The sequence below is a fragment of the Ambystoma mexicanum genome, chromosome 10, assembly GCF_040938575.1.
Source record: "Ambystoma mexicanum isolate Mex_15411 chromosome 10, UKY_AmexF1_1, whole genome shotgun sequence".
In the NCBI taxonomy this organism is placed as follows: Eukaryota; Metazoa; Chordata; class Amphibia; order Caudata; family Ambystomatidae; genus Ambystoma; species Ambystoma mexicanum.
In genome coordinates, this window is record NC_090932.1 from 334,209,272 (window position 1) to 334,228,576 (window position 19,305).

A 19,305-nucleotide genomic window follows, 5' to 3' on the forward strand; every position below is an offset into this window, starting at 1 on the left:
GCTATTACCAGCAATAATAAAATCTGGTTCGTATGTGCCACTTGTTTTCCTGCTTTATGTTGGCCATATATTTACGCCCTCTTTTTGACATGATTGTTTGCCTGTTATAAGTCAGTACAAGTGGCTGGTATGCTTCATATCTGCAGTGCTGGTTATGAGTTAGTGCTGTTACTGTCAAGGTAATGTAATGTTGATGGTAAGCCGTGGCATATGAGTTCTGATTATCATACACTGTGGTGCAGCAAATCTGATGCAATTTTTCTTCTGACACATAGATTATCAAATGCATGTTCTCCTGGCCCCTGAATTACTTCATTCCGGTGGCACATCATCTATTATTAGCATGTTTTGTAGCACACTCCATTTGGTTACAGTTGCTCTGTCTGGCGAATAACGTATCCTGTCTGATTTGTTTTTTTGGGCCAGCCACATGAGTTATGGGATGATAGTTCTTTGTGGCACATGAAGTCTTTTCCCAATTGCATGAAACATGTTTTGCATTGCCTCTGAGCAGTGCTTGCCACTCGACAAATAAACAACCACAACTGAACTCGGTGTTTATTTTAAGCATACAGTGTTTTCTTTTGGCACATACACATAGTCTTCTCTCCAGAGCAGTACGTCTGCTAGGTTCTGTTGCAGATCATGGATTGGTTTATGAGATCTCTTAGAGCCATCTATAAAACATTTGTTTTTTTAGACAATCCAATCGGAAAAAGTCCAAGTTCAGTCAAGTGCACGTTTGATACTGATTTGTAAATAATTGCAGTGGTTGAGGAGGGGCAAATGCACTTCCACACTCCCTTCGTAGAAGATGCCTCACTCTGCTTTCCTTGTTAGTCATTTGCACGCATGGCAAATAATGAGTACATGAAAGTAAACAATGTCCACAGTAATAGAAAAACAATTTGAGGGAAAATTGATAAGGACCTGTCCAGAGTTTGTATTTTGTCCCCTGCCAACTGTGTCCTAGTGTTCCTGTTCAAATATCAGTCTGTCAGGGAATCTTATGATTTAGAGCAAACTTATGAAGAATGATTTCCTATTAGCCAATGACTGGTAACCTTCAACTGTTTCACATGAGTCATATCACCAAGCCTGGCCAGTCTGATTTCCCTAAAATAGACAGTAAAATGTGTTATCTGTGATGTTGTTTTTATTTTATATTGTACAATTCTTTTTCCTTTAAGCAAGTAAGCATCTAAAGTGTTGTTTACTAACAAATGATTTATTCAGTGGCCTGTGTTATATCTTTACAGGTGATTTCTTTTTTTTCTCCATTGGTGGCAATTCTTCTGGCAAGGTTTTTCAGCAAGGTCGAAAAAGGAGATGCAAAAGAGGCTTGCTTAGGTGGGTACAGCCTGTTACATGATGCACATATTTCACTAATTGTGAAATGCAAAGTTGCAAACATTGTTTTGACTGGATACCTCAATCTGCTAAACCATTGCATACCTCCCAGCAACCATTTACTTCCTAGGCACATATACAGTTCTGCTGGTTTACATATTGCGTACTAAATCTCTTTGTGGTAGATTAGTTAGGTGCTGTAAAATGCAGCGTATGCTTCAGCCAAGCAGCTGCTGCCTACTGTAGTATCCTTTTGAAAGCAAGACCCTTGCAAAGCAAGGTGGGACACAGACACAGTAACTGGCCTAGAGAGTTAGTTTAGGCTTAGCTTAGGAGGCCTCGAGTGTCGAGCTTCCTCAGACAGCCCAAGCATAAGCCTGCCTTATTTCACTGCAACTCTTGCAGCATTGTCATGGAAAAGGGGGTCCTGTACCCTTGGTAAAGAAACTTAATGGTTATTACTAGCCACACAGGACCCAGGTTGGAAGTGGCCTCTGCCCTCTTTGCTCACTAATAAGTTAGTATGTTCGTAATGCACTCTATTTCTGTATGCCTTTACAGATTTGTGCTGTTACTCCAGAGAGAACTGTTAGTGTCGGTCCTTCCTGTTGTTTCCCTGTCCCCCTGCATTCCTGACTGAGAGAGGTAATCTGTAGAATGTTGGGTGAATGCTGGAATGTTGTGGTATGATTGAGTGTTCGGATTGTTCTACCTGGCCTCTTGGAAGAATGTAGACTGGGTGGTGGGAGCTAGTGGGCTCCCCTGATCTTCCTTATTTCCTAATGTACCTGATGACAACTGATCTGAAGAATTAACTGGATGAAGAACTTGATCATCTTACCTGCTGCCTCTAGAGACATTTACCTACATAACAGCTGGTGACGAGTTGCTCTTGGGATGGACCCAGGCCAAGGAAGAAGAAGCAGGTACCTTTGAGAATGAGAGAGGAGAAACTGGACTGCTGCAGGGGTGCAGGAAGAAGGAGATGAAAGAAGGTGAAGGAAGAGGGAAACACACCCAGCGCAAGAAATGGACACTGTGCTGGCGGAGGAGAGCTAGGGTGACTGGACCGAGTGAGTGTGGAGTCACCTAGCACCCAGGGCGCATATAGTGGCACACAAGTGAAGCTAGAAAGGCTTAAGGCAGATGAACAGCCATGATTACAGAGTGCCTGGAGAGAAGTAGGAAGCCAGCTAAGGTGAAATGAGGCTGGTGACTGAGGAGGAGAACGAGCGCCTAGTATTTGTGGAGATCAAGCACTGAGAGCTGGTAAAGAGGCACCAGAGTTGAGGTTGCCAGGGTGTCTGTGTCTGCTCCGCTCCAAGGAAATATCAAAAGTGATGATGTCATCTCACTGGTGTGGGTGATGGCGAGTGTTGTACTGTAGGCCCTGTGGAGACTGAGGGCCTTAGGGTTAAAGGACAGGACTCCATGGCATGTCCTTGTGTCCTGACGGTGGGTGAATTATGTCAGGGGAAGTCAGGGCTGCAAGGACTAGGAGCAGTGCTGCTGAATCGCACAACAAGTTTGTCTTTGGAGGGCCCTGAGGTCAGATTCACCCAGAGCTGGAAATGCAATGACCGAAGCAAAACTCCGGAGTTTGAGGCACCTCCCATTGTGGGAGGTAGGAACCCCCAGCTTACAACAATGCCAATAAAAGCATCAGGGAATACCGGAGGACAGGTGGTCATTGCCCAAGTGCATGGAAATGAGTCAAATGGAGCAATACAGGAGACTGTTAATTTAGATAGCAGTGGAGTGGCTTCTAATTTTTGCAAAGCATTGCAGGACCTAAAGGCCTCCTTCCAAAACGGTTTCGAATATACCTTAACCGCGACAACAATGAAAAGGAAAAAAATGACTTCTTCTCTAAAAGAAAATGCTGGAGTACGGGCGATACAGATCAATTCGAATTAGTAGTTGTGAGGTGACTCTTTTCAGACCAGTGAGCCCGGGCTAGGTGAGCCATGTGGCTCCGTATCCATAAATCCTTTTGGCAGGAGCCCTCTCCCTCCCCTGGTATTGAGCCCCCCAACTCAAGCTCTGCTGAATAGCAACACCAGAGCTTCCACAAAACAGTCCCAAATGACAGCAACTTCTCATTGACATCATCTAGACTATGACCCCATACACTCCCCTGGATTCAATACCAAGAAGAGCACTGGTAGTAATGACATTACCCTGACAGCTTTACATTTTGTCTTCAACTCGCTGATTAATGTGTTTGCATTAATCAAGGGGGAAGTCCAGGTCCATTCAGGGATCTTGATGGAACTTACCAAAGACTTTGGATCCTGTATCTAATCCTTGGTTGGCTTAAAGACTGCATTAAATATTGCAGTAATGGATGCTCTTCAAGAGCTTAAAATGGAAGTAAAAAGTCAGGCAGCCGGCTTAAATGATTTACACAGTCAGCCGATTTCTTTTTAAAAATTGACAAATTAAACTGTGCGGTTTCAATTATGATCAAAAACACCCAGAAGGATGCGATTGCGATGGAGACAGAAAGCCTTCAGCAAATAGTGGAGGGTGATGGCTCACTATTTAATGTCACGCCACTATCAGAATCAGTGCTGGAAGAATTGAGGCGCTTGGCACAAGTGGTTGAGGTCATTGAGTCAGATGAAGGCAAAGAAGAGCAGCAATAGGTGATAGTGCAAACTGAGACTCCAGAAGTTATGGAGTCAGAAGGCCAAGCTCAAAACCAATTGAGTTTGTGTGAGGTCAAATGGAAAAAGGAAGAAGAAACCTAAAACAAGGGGGCGAAGAGCCCGCACACGCTGTAAATGAACTTAAATTGAAGAATCCCAAAACGCAAAAAAAGAAGAACCCAGTGAAAACATTTTTCCCGCATTTTCCAAGCCGGATTTGGGCACACAAATAATGGGTGAAACACAGGACCGTAATTCTAAGGAGGCGCAACAGGAAGCCAGGACCTTGATACCTGATGTAGCACAGAGTACTTCCTGCCCATTAACGAGTAACCACTATCTACGCATGGGTCCTAATATAAAAGAAAACGTGGGACAAGCCCCTAAATCTAAATAGGGGTGCAAACCGATAAGGCCCAAACACTAAAAAAATGGGAACCAATTTTCTACCGGGGGAAAAAGCAAATAAATTAGACAGTCCTCAGTCTGCAAATAGCCCTAAAGTCTAATACTGGGGTGCAAACAGATAAGGCTATCGAACTAATAAAATGGGAGCCACTGTTTTACCAGGGGAAGAAACATGTATCTGGGACCGCTCAAAGTGGCCAAACAGTATCAGAAATTCCAGTTCAAGTAGAAGCCTGATCTGATAATGGCCACATTTTGTAAGGCTTCCGGAAAGGGCGACATCAGATGCAGGACTTCCTCAACCAGCTCGCACGGACAGTTCAGAAGTGGTGGATGGCCCCAACATTGACACTGAGAGTATCCCCCAGACAGGCCGGTCCTGGAGGACTCAGAGACCCATCCTTTAAACATACCAAGAGTATGGTTGAAGAATACAGCGAAAGGAAGGAGCCGGGATCCCCCTCAATCATAGTGCTATTTCAGGCATTTTAAGAGAACTTCTGATCTATATATTTTTTCCTCCACAGAGATGGAATATGTTTGGTTTCCACATGTGAACTGTGCTCATATAGTCGAAATGGGCATGAAAATTAAATCGTGGGGCAAAGCGGTTTTGGCGGTTAGTATGGGGCTGCGCCGGTTGGGTTATGAGATTTAACCTGTAATACTCGGCAAAGATGATCAGGGGCCATGCTTGAGGAGTACCAGGGAGGGTGTTAATAACGTAAGATGGCTGGGGGGATCCCACCAACAGGTTAACTCCTAAAATTTCAGTATGCCTAGCACTAGCTCCAGTGACCTAAAATCATTGAGTGAAACAAAGATGCAAGTGTGGTCATTGCTCCCGGATATCCTCACTCAAATTTTTCAGACGTTGCGGTCCTCTGAGGAGCAGCTCTAGTGACTATTGAACTGCAGCTTTTGAGCTGGAACACGCAATGTTCCAATTCCTTCAGAAATATTCAAATGAAAAAGGTTATATTTGGTGGATACGATTTTGGTCCTCTTTCAGGCAACGTGACTGATTGATCGCTTGCAGTTGGGAATTATTTCTATCGTGCACCAACTGGCAACATATCAGAAAAATGGACGGCCTGCAGGAGGACTGCTCGTAGCAGTTCGCAACTAATTAATAAAAGAAGTTGAATTGATATCTGCCTACACAAAGGTGCTACTGGCAGTGAAAGTATCACTGAAAGACAATGCAGCCCAAAAACTGTTAGTAGTAGTAAATATATATTGGAACCCCGCCTGCTTGACTCTCTTATTTTTCTTGGAGTCCCTCTCAGAATTGTTACTAAGGACAAAAACCTCACACGCATCAGCTGGTTTGATTTTAGCAGGAGCCATTCATTTCCAATGCTGCGCTACCCGCTCCCCTGGATGTAAAACATCACAAAAAAAAACAACAGTAAATGGGAAGAAATGGCTTTCCTTTACATCTGAATGGAACTTGATGTTGGTGAATGGGAATATGCAGGGAGATATCTCTCCTGCACAGACTGTACGTGTTTTTAGGTCCTCAAAGAAGGGAGCAGTGATCATAATCCACTGGTGGGGAGTATAACGGAATGAATAGGATTGTACATTTTAGAAGGGGAGGCGATAAATTGAATTGTAATTTACAAAGGTCAGTCAACGGTATGTCCGATTTAGAACTTGTAAAAGCCTGTGACCCGATGAACTTTATGGAATTCCTGTGGGATTTGGACCCACCCCAATATCCAGCTTCATATAGGAGCCCAAATTGAAACAATTTCTTTGATGAGGAAACTTGGCAGAGGAAAAGAGAAGTGAAAAAAGCAGTCTGGTCTCTAAAACAGGAGATAATTAATGTAGAGGACTATGAACGTAAGGTGAGGGACATGCAGAGCAATTAAAGAAACTCGATCGCACAGATATCTTCGACACCAAAGTGATGCCAAATTGATGTTGGGAGCCTTGGGTAACAACAGTTCACTGAACTTTTGGTTGCTCATCAATTGTCAAAAATCTACCCAAAGTGGCGTGCAAAGTAATGTATCACCAGAGTTTATCTGGTGCGATCACTTTGGTGTTCTGTTAAGAAAATCCACTAATGGACCTAGTAATTTAGATCTGAGTGTAATTTGGGAACTGAATCTCTCTCAGGGAATCATAGTAGATCTGATTCAGAGGTCGTCCCCTTCAAGGGCGGCAGGCCCAAGTGGTCTGACCAACCAAATAAAAATAATATATATATATTGAAGGGAGATGTTGACTTGTGGGCTAAAATCTTGCTAACACTATTTAAGGAAGTGCTGTGGAGTAGGTGTACCCCGGCGTCCTGGAAGCCAGCCATAATTGTTCCAATCTTTAAGAAGGGCGATCGGGCGGATCCAGCTAATTACCGCCCAATCGCCCTCTTGGACGCATATAATAACACGTTTACAGGAGTGGTTCAAAGAGATCTGGAAGCTTGGGCTAGGGACAATAATATCCTCTCTAAACATCAAATAGGCTTAAGAAGGGGCCTGTCAACCTCGCTGCATGGACTGATTATATGAGCCTGGTTAGTGAAAGATCTTGGTTAAAGGGGGGCCCAGTATTATATGGCGCATGGATAGACTTATCAAAGGCATTTGATCTGATCAATAGAAAGCGGTTGTGGGCTAAGTTAGTCGCCTGGGGCCTCCCATTCCCCTTGCTGGCAATAATAGTTCACCTATTTAAGGACACCAACATTCAGGTTAGATTGAACATGGAGGGCCACCTTTCCGCCCCGATATCGGTGTGTACGGGGGTGAGACAAGGTTGTATAATAGCTCCCCATCTCTTTAATTTAAACCTGGCTGATCTGGTGGAGTCACTGACTCCACATGCACTGGGAAGTCCCAGGATTGGCACTCGGCCAATGATGTGGCTTGCGTATGCTGGCAATATGGTCCTTTTGGACTACACCTCTGTGGGGCTACAGCGCCTCCTGGGAGGCTCAGAAGACTATGCAAAAATAAACCAGCTCCAAATTAATCCAGCAAAATCAAAAACGGTGACCTTCAGAAGACCTGGTAAAATCCTCCCGAACTTTATGTGGTCCAAGTGATTCTGGTGAAGAAGGAAGTGGTTTATTCGGGCTTCAAATTGTACTCATGCTCCACACTGATCCAGCTCCAGGAAGATCTGAATGACAGTCCTTCAGCTGTCCTGCCATATTAAAAAAACAACTGCCAACATATTGCAAATTCTCGTTAATCCCTTTGCTCAAATTTTATATCACAAATCTGGTGTCCTCTTTGCTATACGGAATGCACACAAGGCCCCTGGTCAGCAGAATTAATTGGAGTTTACCATTGGTGAGCTCGATATATGAGCTGGGCATCCAATCAATTCAGCTGCATGTGGAGTGGCGGCTCATCTCGCTCTACAGGCTAATAGTTGTTCCTGAGGAAAACTCCCTATACAAGGATGTAGGTTTTCTGTTTGCTAGGGAGACCAGCCCACTCTTGCTGAACCTGGGATAGATTAATAGCATGCCAGGAAACTCGTCTCACCCTATATGTTTTAAAAGTGTTACAGGTATTAGGTTTCATAAAAGTATAATGGTCGATTTTATGTTGATTGAAATGTACATATAAATGTGAAGTATAATTTCAAAAATTTTATGAAATGAAAGAATGAATATATAATGTGATTTTATTTTGTGGATCTTAGCATAATCGTGGCGTATTGCACTGAGATTTTATATTTTTTAGTTTTATGTTCTGTGAAAAGTCTGTTTCGGCTATAACACAGTTACATTAAAAAAAGATAGATGTTCATTGGGGAAGTTGACACCTGATAGCTGTATGAAGTTCTGTGTAATGGGAAGAAACGGTGCCAGGATTGAATTTTTTTAAATGTTTTTATTTAAAATGGTGTAGTTTATTATAAACTTTTCATTTTTTGCAGATTGCAATTTAGAGTTTCTTTAACTAGTGTGTCCGGTCTTATACCGTTTCTTTTCCAAAAGGTATATTGGCCAGTTCTAGAACTTTCTGTAGAAATTGGACAACAGTAAAGATGAGTTTGTTATCCTGCCCATTCATGATTTTCTTCCATCTCGTTTCCGGGTCCATTTGTTTTGCCGAGATGTTAAAGTATGTGCCAAAAGTCAATCTCTTTTCTGTCAGTTCTGGACATATCATTAACAGATGGTGTATCGTTTCTAGTGTCTCTTCTTCTTTTTTGCAAAATCGGCAGTGTCGTTCTGATTCTGCTATTTGCCGCGTCATATCTAGATAATCTCTAGTGGGTAAGATGTTAAGTCTCAACTTCATGTATGTTGCGCGGATTCTCGGATCCGGTAATGTTAGTAGGTACTTTGGTGTCTCATTAATTGCACGTACATCGGTTCGGCATTAGGTGTTCCTTGAGTATGTTTTTCTGGTGGTGCAAGTTTTTATCCAATCATTCTGCATCCATTTTTTCTTAGCATGTTTCAGTCTTTTTGTGAGCATCTCGACTGATATATCTTCATTTATGAGAAGCTGGAGTAGGTCTTCTTTCCACGTTTGTAGTACAGAGTTGTTCATGGTGGTAGGATGGTTTCTCAATATTTCTATTGCTGGTATTTTTTCATCTGATAAGTTTGCGGAGTATGTCTAGTTGTTTCCATTTGACGATTGATGATATTGACTGGGTCGCTATTTCATGGCGTATTCTGGTAATTGGATAAGAGGATGGTAATTTAAGAATATTCTGCCAAAATATAGCTTCTAGTTTTTTCCAGTTTGTTGTTTTTGCAAATGGCATAGCTTTGCTTCCATATGTTATTGTGGGAATTACCTTTTGTCTGTAATACGATAGTATTGGTCTGAAGGAGAATTTTCCAGATTTTGATGGATCACCAATCCTTGTCAGGCTAATGATTGCATTTTTGATTCTAGCTTGTTGATCCATTGTTTTTCTATTTTTGATTGATGTATTGTGATGCCCAAGTAATTGAATGTTGTGACTTCATCTAGTTGGTTATCATCAATTGTCATCTTCAGTGGCTTGGCTTTCTTGAAGGGTAGATTCATCAGTGACATCACTTTAGTTTTTCCGATATTAATACAAAGTTCATTTTGGTTCATGTATTCTCCCAATAATTGTAGGCTTTTTTTTAGACCAGATGTCGTTTTATCTAATAACATAATGTCGTCCGCATACATCATTATTGGTACTGGTATCAAGTTTATTTTGGGCGGATTTAGATTGCTGTTTTTTATGTGGTCTTCGAAGTCTGCAGTGTAAAGGGTGTAAAGAGTTGCTGCCAACGGGCATCCTTGTTTTAATCCGTTGTCTGTCTTTATAGATGGCGTGGTGATTCCATTTTTTGTCAGTCTGATTTTTATGGAAGTATTAGAGTAGAGCAGTTTGATTGGCTCCAATATTTCAGCGGGACAGTTCCATGCCGTTAGTTTTTCCCACAGATTCTGTCTTGATATGGAGTCGAACGCCATGTGGAGGTTGATGAATGCTGCATAAACCAACGTGTTGTTTTTTTATTGCTTCGTGTTTGATTAAATTCAGAAGCATTACGTTTGTTTGTGCCAACGTTGGATGTGAAGCCTGTTTGTCAAGTAGCGAATTGCTCCTTTTATGATGCCCAATATTTTAGTTTTTTTAGTAGAATTGATGCGTATACCTTCTCTAATGGATCAAGGAGAGCTATTGGTCTGAAATTTCACAGGTCGTCTCGTGGCCCTTGTTTGTAGATTGGGACAATAGTTGCAGTTTGCCAAGATTAGGGAATCTGGTTATTTCTGTTGATTGCACTGAGCACTTGTTCCATGAATCTAACCCACAGGTGTGCATCTTTCTTGTTCGCTGCATTAGACAAACCATCGGGCGTTGGTGTGCAGGAGCCGTTAAATTTGTGGATCATTTCCGTCAGTTCTTGTTTGTCGTATTGTATGCACCACAGTTTCTTCTCGCTTGGTTGCTTATCGCTTATGTCAGTGCTCCTTTTGCAGAGAAGTGTTGCATCCATTGTTGTTGGGTGACGTTTGCTATCAAATCTTTTTGATTTTTTTCTGTTGTTGTTCAGCAGGTTCCATAGTTCTCTCAGGTTGTGTGTTTTGTATGATCTCATGATTGCTTCCGCATTCTCTTGTAATAGTGTCTTTTGGAATGTTTTTTCCGATTTACATAGGATTGTTTTGCTTTATTTATCTGCTGATTACTACTAGGGTTGCTGGTATTTCTCAGCTGACGTATTGTCTTCCGCATTTCTCTTTTCCTCTCTGCCAGTTCTACGCTGAAGGTGTGTAGATGTATCTTCTTGTCATACTTCTTCTTCTCTTTGAGAAATGGTGTTAAAAGGTGATTATAGTTGAGTTTGTCTGTTTCTTTTGTCAATGGATGCTATATTTGGTTAATTAGCTCCTGGATTTGAGGTTGGGTGAGTTGGAGTCTTGGGTTTTTCCCCACAATTTCTATCAGTGTACATGAGTGTTTTTTCCAGGGTTCCGCTAGCCCTTGGCCTTGGTAATGGTCGCTTGTTGTGGTAGGATTTGCGGAGACTTCAGTTATTGATTCTCTCAGATTGTCTGATAGGTAGTTGTAGTCTATTACTGCTGAGGAGGTTCCTCTTGGCTAAGTTGGTTTGATCTTGCCTGTATCATCAATCGGCTGTTTTACATGTGTAAGATTCTGTATGTTCATTTCTTTCTGCCATCTCTTGGCTCGAAAAGTTAAATCAGCGTTGTTCATTGGTTCTCCTTTATTCGTATACAGATGTATGTTCAAATCACCGCAGATAATGAATTCAGCATATGTTGTAAGGGTTTTGTCTATCTTTATGAAAATTCCATCCAATAAAATGTTGTCATTGATGGTCGCAGGATTCCAATAGACGTTCATGAGGGATTTCAGACGTTCAGATTTCTCTTGTATGTATGGTCCCTGGTTTTGCTGTATTTTAATTATCGTGTTTTGTATCCACAAGTTGATGTTATTAGTGCTCACTATACTCCAAGTTGGACTGATTTTTATCAGTGTGAGAAGTCCTGATGAGGGTCTTCCTTGGGCACCCTTGATGGCCGTGTTCAGGAGAGTGATGAATCCACCGCAGGTGGATTTTTCCATCAGCCATGTTTATTGCAGGCATATTATATTAAAGGATTCTAGATTGGATGACGGTTGATTGAATAGATGCGTGTTTCCTCTTGTATTCCATGTGCATATGGACCAGTTTGCTTCCCTTCTCTTTGATGGTTATGAATCTGCTGATGAATAGGTCGGTTGTTCGAACTGCTGACTTTCCTAGACTCGTCAAAAAGGATCATTTTTGTCATCTATTTCTGCTCTGTGTTCTGGGTGATCTGTTGGCGATCTCGTAGTTGCAGGAGTTGTCTCCCTGGGTTGTGTTCTATTCATCTTTGGTGTTTCTTCATCCGCTTTGTAGTACCCAAGTTTGAAGTTTTGATTTTTCTGTTTTATTTCTCCAGGCTTCCTATGTTGTGAAACATTTGAGCATTTGAAACCAAGTTTGTTTAGCCTCTCTTTCATTGAGAATATTTTTTCCATCAGGTTTTTGTCCAGTAATTTTATTTGTACATTATCTAGGCGCTCGTGATCTTCAAATGTGACCAACTTGATGTCTTTTGTTGTAATTGTTTTTAATTGAGGTATTGCTTGGAGGAGTAATAGAATGTTCGTTCTATTGGGTATTAGGGCATCTGTTGTTCGTATGGCATTTTCTATTCTTATGGTATATTTGGTTGTTCATTGGGTTCACGAATCGTGGTAATCGAATGTTATCTTCTGTTTTTATATTTTCTTTTGCTGTTCTCTCCTGTGGTTCGTTGTCTTCTTGGGATGAGAGGTTTGTCTGGTCTCTGGATTTCTGTTCTGACCGTTGATCATGATCGACGGATCCACTTGATGTGTATTCTAGGGATTCGTCCGAGATTTCTTCACATTGCTCACATTGTTCATATTCAGCATCACTTCCCGTTGCATTAGGGAGAGAGATGTTCGAAATGTCTTCACAAGTGAGGGCCTATGCTCTTGCGGCTTCGCCATGTATTCATCTATGACTAGCATACTGGTTATTTAATGCAGCAGAGTTATCATCATGGCTTTCTTCCTGTTCGTCCATATGGGTAGTTAGATTGAGGCGATCACCGGCGTGTTTAGTGCTTGGTTTAGTGGCATCGATTTTATTACTTTCATTTATCGCTGTCTTGGGAGTGTTTCTGGGTACTTTTGTTTCTCCTTGATTTCTTTATTCAGTGTGTTTCTGCATTATTTGTTCTTGTGGTTGTTTTAGGTTGCACAAGAAGGCCCTTGATTATGTCTGTTTGGTTGTTGGTTTACTTTTCTTTTGCTGTTTTCCATTGGCCGGTTTAGCAGTCTTGTTTGGTTGAGAGAATATCTGAAATATATCGCCTGCGTCTTTGACTGTTGGCTTTGTTGGGGGAATGGCAATAGTGGTTGTAATATGGAGAAATTGGCAATCCCACCATTGGAAGGTGGTTTTTCTCCGATCACTAGCAGTGAAGGGTTTATGTTTATGATTTCCATCAGGTTTTTCGCTTTGGATCAGGTATTGTCTGTGTTTGTTCTTTAGCTGCCATCCACGACATGACATTGGTGGTTAATTGTATTTTCTCTTCACGATCGCCTCTCACTATTTCAAATAGTCATTGTTGCCATCTCTGCGATTGTTCGGCTTCGACATTGAGTCTTTTTTCTATAGTGGTCATCACATTTTCCATATAGATCTGTTTTGTATGTATCATTGCAAGCAAGGTTGCTTGGTCTCGAATGTTCTCCTTCATATTCTCCTGTAATTTTATAAAGGGTATCATGGACTGCAAGATAATCGTGATTAGCATATTCTGCAGGTCTATCATTGTCGGAATCCTTGGATGGGTTATATCCTCTTTTTCTGTAGTGTCAGACATCGTGTTTTTATTGTCCTTCTGATTGTGTGTTGGCGGTTTCTCCAAATTCTGTTTCTCTAGTTGTAAAGATGGAGTGAAGAAAGATTCTTCGAAGTCATAGTTGAATTTATACGGTTGGTTTTCTTTGTCAGAGTTCTTGTTTCTCTCTTCTGTCTTTATTTGCTGTTTTCTATGTGTTTGGTAGTGGGCAGCATATCGAAGGAATTGAGGTCGATTCCGGTGGGATTGGTAGTGAGATGTCACCTAAAACTTCTTTCCGTTTTACCATGTTGCTCATTAGTGATTCTATCTCGGTAATGTCCAGCGAAAGCCGTGCAGCTGTTGAGTTTAGTTTGTTAGTCTGTTGTTTTGTTTGTTCGTTTTTTTTGGTTCATTGTTGCATGTTTTTGAAGCCATTTTAGCTTTGCTAGCTTCGCCTGTTCTTTCTTTGATATATCTGTCAAGGGATGCCTCTGTACTTGTTTTGCCTCAGGTAAGGGAACACATTTCTGTTTGTGGTTTCCTTGTATTGTTAGTGGAGATCCTGTTAGCTGCACTTGCATTTTATTACAAAATTGTGTCTGCTGTTTTGGTTGAGTTGTATGTACAAACGGTAGAGGCTATTTTGTTTCTGACCGTTTCATTACATCTTTTTGGACCAGGTATTTACCATCTTTCTCATCCTGACTTGCGGATACTGGAAGCTTGTTTAGCCGATTTTGTGTCCTTTTCGATTTTGGGTTTGTCCCCGTAGTCTATTGTCTCTATGGCTCTCTATTAGATGCTGTTCGCTTCTTTGGTGTTCGTTGTTCTTTTTTTCAAGGTGGGGCAGGGTTGTAATGGAGTCATTTTGATCCTGATTCAGCCTTGTCCCATCTGGAAATGGGTCTTTTGGGTTATTTTCACCTGTTACGGCGTTTCATTAAGTTGTTGATGCTCACGTATGTCTTGGATTGTTTTGTGATGATCATTTCTATTATGTATTTCGCTAGGAGCTGCCATTTGTGAAAGCTCTGTACTCTTTACTTGTTCAGAGTTCTCTTCGCATTCCGCTGTCGTCATAGTCCGAGGCAGGCTTTGCGCTGTTTCAATATTCACTTCACTTGTGTCTGTCATATGTGGAGTAGCTGGGCTTTGTCTTGTAGATGATTCTGGTAGGCAGGAGGCGTCCCGTTCTGGTTTCTTTGCTCTCTGTTTGTGTAGAGTTTGCTCTATGGTTTGTTGTTTTAGTTCTGTTGCGCTGCAGCTCGGCGAGGCGGCTCCCAATTTACCACAAAGTCTGGTTTTCGGGCCATTGAGCTGGCCTATTTTTTCCGTCATGTTGGTCGTTGTTGCCTTGCAGTCTCATCTGTTGGGTCTCTTTGGTGTGAGTGGTAGTCACCAGTTGGTCAAAAGGTCGCCTGGACTATTCAAGAGTAATGAGATGGATTCTGCATTTTCTCTGGGTCGGGCGGGATCAAAGTGATGGTCCCCACAGTCTCCTGCGTGCCTGCAGTGTTTTTTTCTGTTGCAACTGAGAATCTTTGGTTGAGTATACTCTGTGATTCCTGCTCTCACACTGTTCAGTTAGCGTGCCTAACGGCAATCATTACAGGTTACAAGTTGAGTGTGTATTCGTTTTGGGCGGGCGGGATCAAAGGGTATATCCCTGCAGTCTCCCGCATGCCAACGTGTATTTCGTTTGTTGATCGGGGTCAGCGCATAGGTCTAACCCATGCAGGTGTTGAATCTTTGATCTGGGAAACGGTTAGCTCACCTCGTCCTAGCGTTGTCTCTGCGTGCGATGCGTCTGGAGAGTCTTCCGGATTTATAGCACCATATGGTAGGACTTCCAGTCAGGTCGCAGCACTGATTTTACGTCGCGCAGCCAAGGTAAGAATCCGTTGGTTTCCAGCCAGAGGATTAGGTGTAGATGGTCAGTCTTTCCAGCCATGTCTGGTGCTGAGTCTGCAAACGTAGCACCCAATGTACTGCGGTCAGGGGGGTGGTGTACAGTCCTTGATGGATCTGGTCTTCTCTGTGAGCGCCCGTCGGGGTGAGTTTTAGTTGATTTCAGCTGGCGTGCTGGTCGGTACAGCCCCTGGGCAGAGCCCAAAGACTCTGCGTCGCACTCCGCGGCCTGCTCTGTGGGAAAGATGAGGTTTTAAACAAAAATAGAAACCGGACCGAGTCACTCAAAGCACAGGCAACCTCTCTGTGAGTCTGCAGTAGTCACACCAAAGAAACAGTGCCCGGATTTAGACACAGTGTCGTGATTTATTGTGATTAAGGTCCTGACTGACTGTGAGCGCTCGGTGGGAATCTAATTGCGAATCCTATTGGTGTTAAGAAGGCGTTGGGCATACATGAGTCAGGTACACTGGAACACATGCTGTGGGATTGCAGGATAGTGAAAATGTTTTGGAGTGAGATAGGTGTGGTTTGCGATAAGGTGATTGAGGGGATGCCTGTTCTAGATTTCAATACAGTGGTATTGGGGAGCGATTAATTATTGGATGATCTTACTCAATGTCAGAAAAAGTGGTTGTTAAGAGAAGCTATGATTGGTAAGAAAGTAATTTTGAGCAATTAGAAATCTGCTTTGACTCTGAAAATTGAGGCATGGACAACAGACATGGATGCATTAGCAGAAATGGAGAGGGTACTGTACAAGAGAGAGGGAAAACAAGGATTGTTTGAAAAAATCTGGGGAAGATTTATTTCATTGTACTAAACTAGGTATTAGGAAGTGTATCTGAAGGGGTGGATGTTTGGGAGGGGTGATTAGGGAGGTGGTGCAGATTCAGTTGGAAGATGATGTAGTAATTATATCCTCCAATGTAAATAGTTGTATTGTTTATTTGATCCATATGATATTATCTTGTCCGTCTGGAAGTATAAACATGTATTATTCTTTATTTTGTTAACTTGTAAATAAAAGTAAAAAAAAAAAAAAAGGCGGCGTTGGGCAGAATGGATTGTATCCGCACTATCGAAGGTATGCAAGGACTAGTGTTGGCAAAATCTCTCTCCACTTATGATAAACCAAGAGGCCTTCTCCCCAGGTATCTGAGGCAGTTCCCGAATGCAAAATATAGGCAGGAACCTTTAAGATTTTGCCTTAATTTAATCCACACGGGCAAAATCCAGTCCTGCAGAACGAAGAACTTACAAGTGGTCCACACCTGTTCTTTGTGTGAGGAGCTGGGGAAACAAATGCTAAGACACTTAATGATAGGTTCCAGAGGCACATGGGAGACACGAGTTAGGCACCTTGCATAATTTGTGGACAGAGCGGATAGCCTGTGTTCTGAAATGTTTTGGGATAGATTAACAGCAGGCCAAGAAACTCGTCTCACTCTACATGTTTTAAACGTGTTACAGGTATTAGGTTTCATAAAAGTATAATGGTAGATTGTATGTTGATTGAAATGTACATATAAATGTGAAGTATAATTTCTCACATTTTATGAAATGAAAGAATTAATACGTAATGTGATTTTATTTTTGTGGATCTTAGCATAATCGTGGCGTATTGTACTGAGATTTTATATATTTTAGTTTATGTACAGTGAAAAGTCCGTTTTGGCTATAGCACAATTAAATTTAAAAAAAGATGGATGTTCATTGGTGAAGTTGACACCTGATAGCTATATGAAGTTATGTGTAATGGGAAGAAACTGTGCCAAGATTTAGACACAGTGTCGTGATTTACTTAAAAGGGATTAGCTAGAGGGCATGATTGCAGTTTAAACAAAAATGTATCTTCAGTTGCTGCAGTTAGTGCTAACAATTTTGAGGGAATTTTAGGATTAAAGTTGCATACTGGTTAATGCAACACAGATTTATAGCATATTACTTTTGCAGTTAAAAATAAAGTAAATGTTTTGGATGGTTGTGCTGATGTGAGGTGTGCTCATGTAATTATTTATTTGTATTTATTGGACATTTGTATGGCGCCCATACACAAATGTTTCCAGGTGCCACAAGACAAGTTGGGTGGAGAGGAACATGGGGGGGAGTAGAACAAACAACGGTTATACTGGCCTTGTGACAGGTCTAACGTGCAAGTGCAAGACAGGGTAGAAAGTGCAGGGGGAGGGAGTAGAGGGAGAACTGCAGGAGTGGGGTGCCCAAAGGGAAGGGGTTGGGCAAGTGCTGGAGGGGCCAAGACGGACGTGCTAGGGCAAAGAGAGGGAGAAGGGGGGATGGGAGCAGTAGGCAGGTAGGAACAGGTTAGGGCTGGTCCGGGGAAGGGAGCTTGAAGGCAAGTGCTGGCAGCTGATGCTAGGGAGACTTGTAGGGGATGATCTAGCCCTGTGTGGCTCTGAAGGGACCAGACCCCAGTCGTAGCGGCAGAGAAAATGTTTGCACAGGAGAGGGAGGAAGAGGACAACATTAGTCTTAAAAAGTTTCCAGAATTTAAGAAGATCCGGCTCAAGTCTGAGGGGACAGGGAGGCTGTTCCAGAGGAAGGAACCAGCCGAGGAGACAGATCTACCTCCCACAATCTGCTTGGAGAAACGTTTGACCTGCATAGAGTTGGAGCCAGAGGACCAAAGGACTGTGAGAGGGAGGTATTGAGGTATGAATTTAGGGATGTATGGATGTTTATGTTTTAGCTCTTCTGGTATGTGGGGATGTTTAAGACTAGGATGTAGATTTAACATGATTTGAGGAATTCCAGCACTTACGTTGCGTAAATAGGCAACATGGACTTTTAGGATTCATTTATAGTCAGTACTTAAAGAATTGTGAGAACTTCCTCTTCCAAATGTTAAATGAGTACTTTGTTCAATGTTTGACTGACATTTGGTGTGAGTTGTTGTTATGCTTTATTTATGCTTGATCCAAAATGGCGCGGGTGCGCAATGCATTCTGGGAGCGTTCGGAGCTATGTTGGATATTTACTTCATACCGCAGTGAAACGCTGCACACATTTTGCAGAGTGTTAGATTCACAGTGCTGAGACAAACATGCTTTTCCAAACCTGGTATGCGGTCAAGGCCATTTTTGCTGGGAAAGCTAACGTTGTTATGGCTTGCTACTGTTCTCTGTGGAGCGTGTTTTTAGAGAAGGGAGGCACTGCGCTTCTTGGGATGAGCTCTCGATTGACCCAGCTGGCAACTGATGGCTGTTCCTCAACTGCGCAAGTGCAATTTCCAGAATGTTCGAGAATTAACTCTCCTTTGTGGAAACCCGGAGGTGGTCAGGTGAGACTTCAGCCAGAGAAGGACGCTTATGTATGGCCTTCTTGTGAGCTGTGGTATGCTCGGCCTGGCTGTTCCCGGGGTCTTCCAGCCGCTTCTGGACGAGATGAGGAATCCTGTTACACTCACGGTGATGTATTTCTTCTTGACTTCTTTGATTCTTCTGTGATCTATGTTCTTATTATTTTTATGAGTTATTTCTATGTAATTGTAATCTTTGAATAAATAGCCGTAAAGAGCTGATTATCTACTAAAGAGTGCATGGCTGTGAGTTATTGTGTCTGTCTGTTTGTAGTTTGAAGTATTTGCTCTATAATTGCATTGGTGATTTATGGTTGTTCCGTGGGAAGAGCAATACAGTTGTAATGGCTGGTGTGGATGGGACGCCTCCTACATTGCAGTTGCAGTTAGAGTGTGGTGTGGGTTAGCATCGCAGGTGTGTGTGCCAAAAGTATCCAGTGGTTAAAGCCTGCGACTTGCTGGATGAGAATGTCTTTGTTACTGCGTGAGGCATTTCAGAGAGTGTATGTTTGATCTTGCCAAAGTATGTTTTGGTAAAGAAATCCAGTGGTAAAAGGCTGCGGCTTGCTGAATGGAAATGTTTCTGTTACTGTTTGGAGGATTTCAAAGAGTGGTTTGTTGGGGCGTGAATGGTGTCCTGCGTCGGCTTGAATGACTGATTGGATCAGCGAGTAGGTTGAGCTCTGTCTAGAACCTGGAATATTTGTATTATTTAATAAAACTTACAGCAGCATCGGGAGCATCCCATTCAAAGTTGTTGCTGTGTCTACACCGAATTTAGTGATTGTGACAACTCAATTTATCATCTTTTGTCACT

The 19,305-nt window shown here is 42.2% G+C and overlaps 1 protein-coding gene across 1 annotated transcript in view; it reads left to right on the forward strand.

The window, feature by feature from the left end:
• The window catches only part of PLPP5 (phospholipid phosphatase 5), a 266,283-nt gene that overhangs the window by 40,846 nt on the left and 206,132 nt on the right, over positions 1-19,305 (forward strand). Inside the window, exon 4 of the mRNA XM_069617937.1 lies at positions 1,260-1,350. Within this exon, the coding sequence (XP_069474038.1) occupies positions 1,260-1,350 (91 nt within the window). The remainder of the gene's footprint in view (positions 1-1,259; positions 1,351-19,305) is intronic.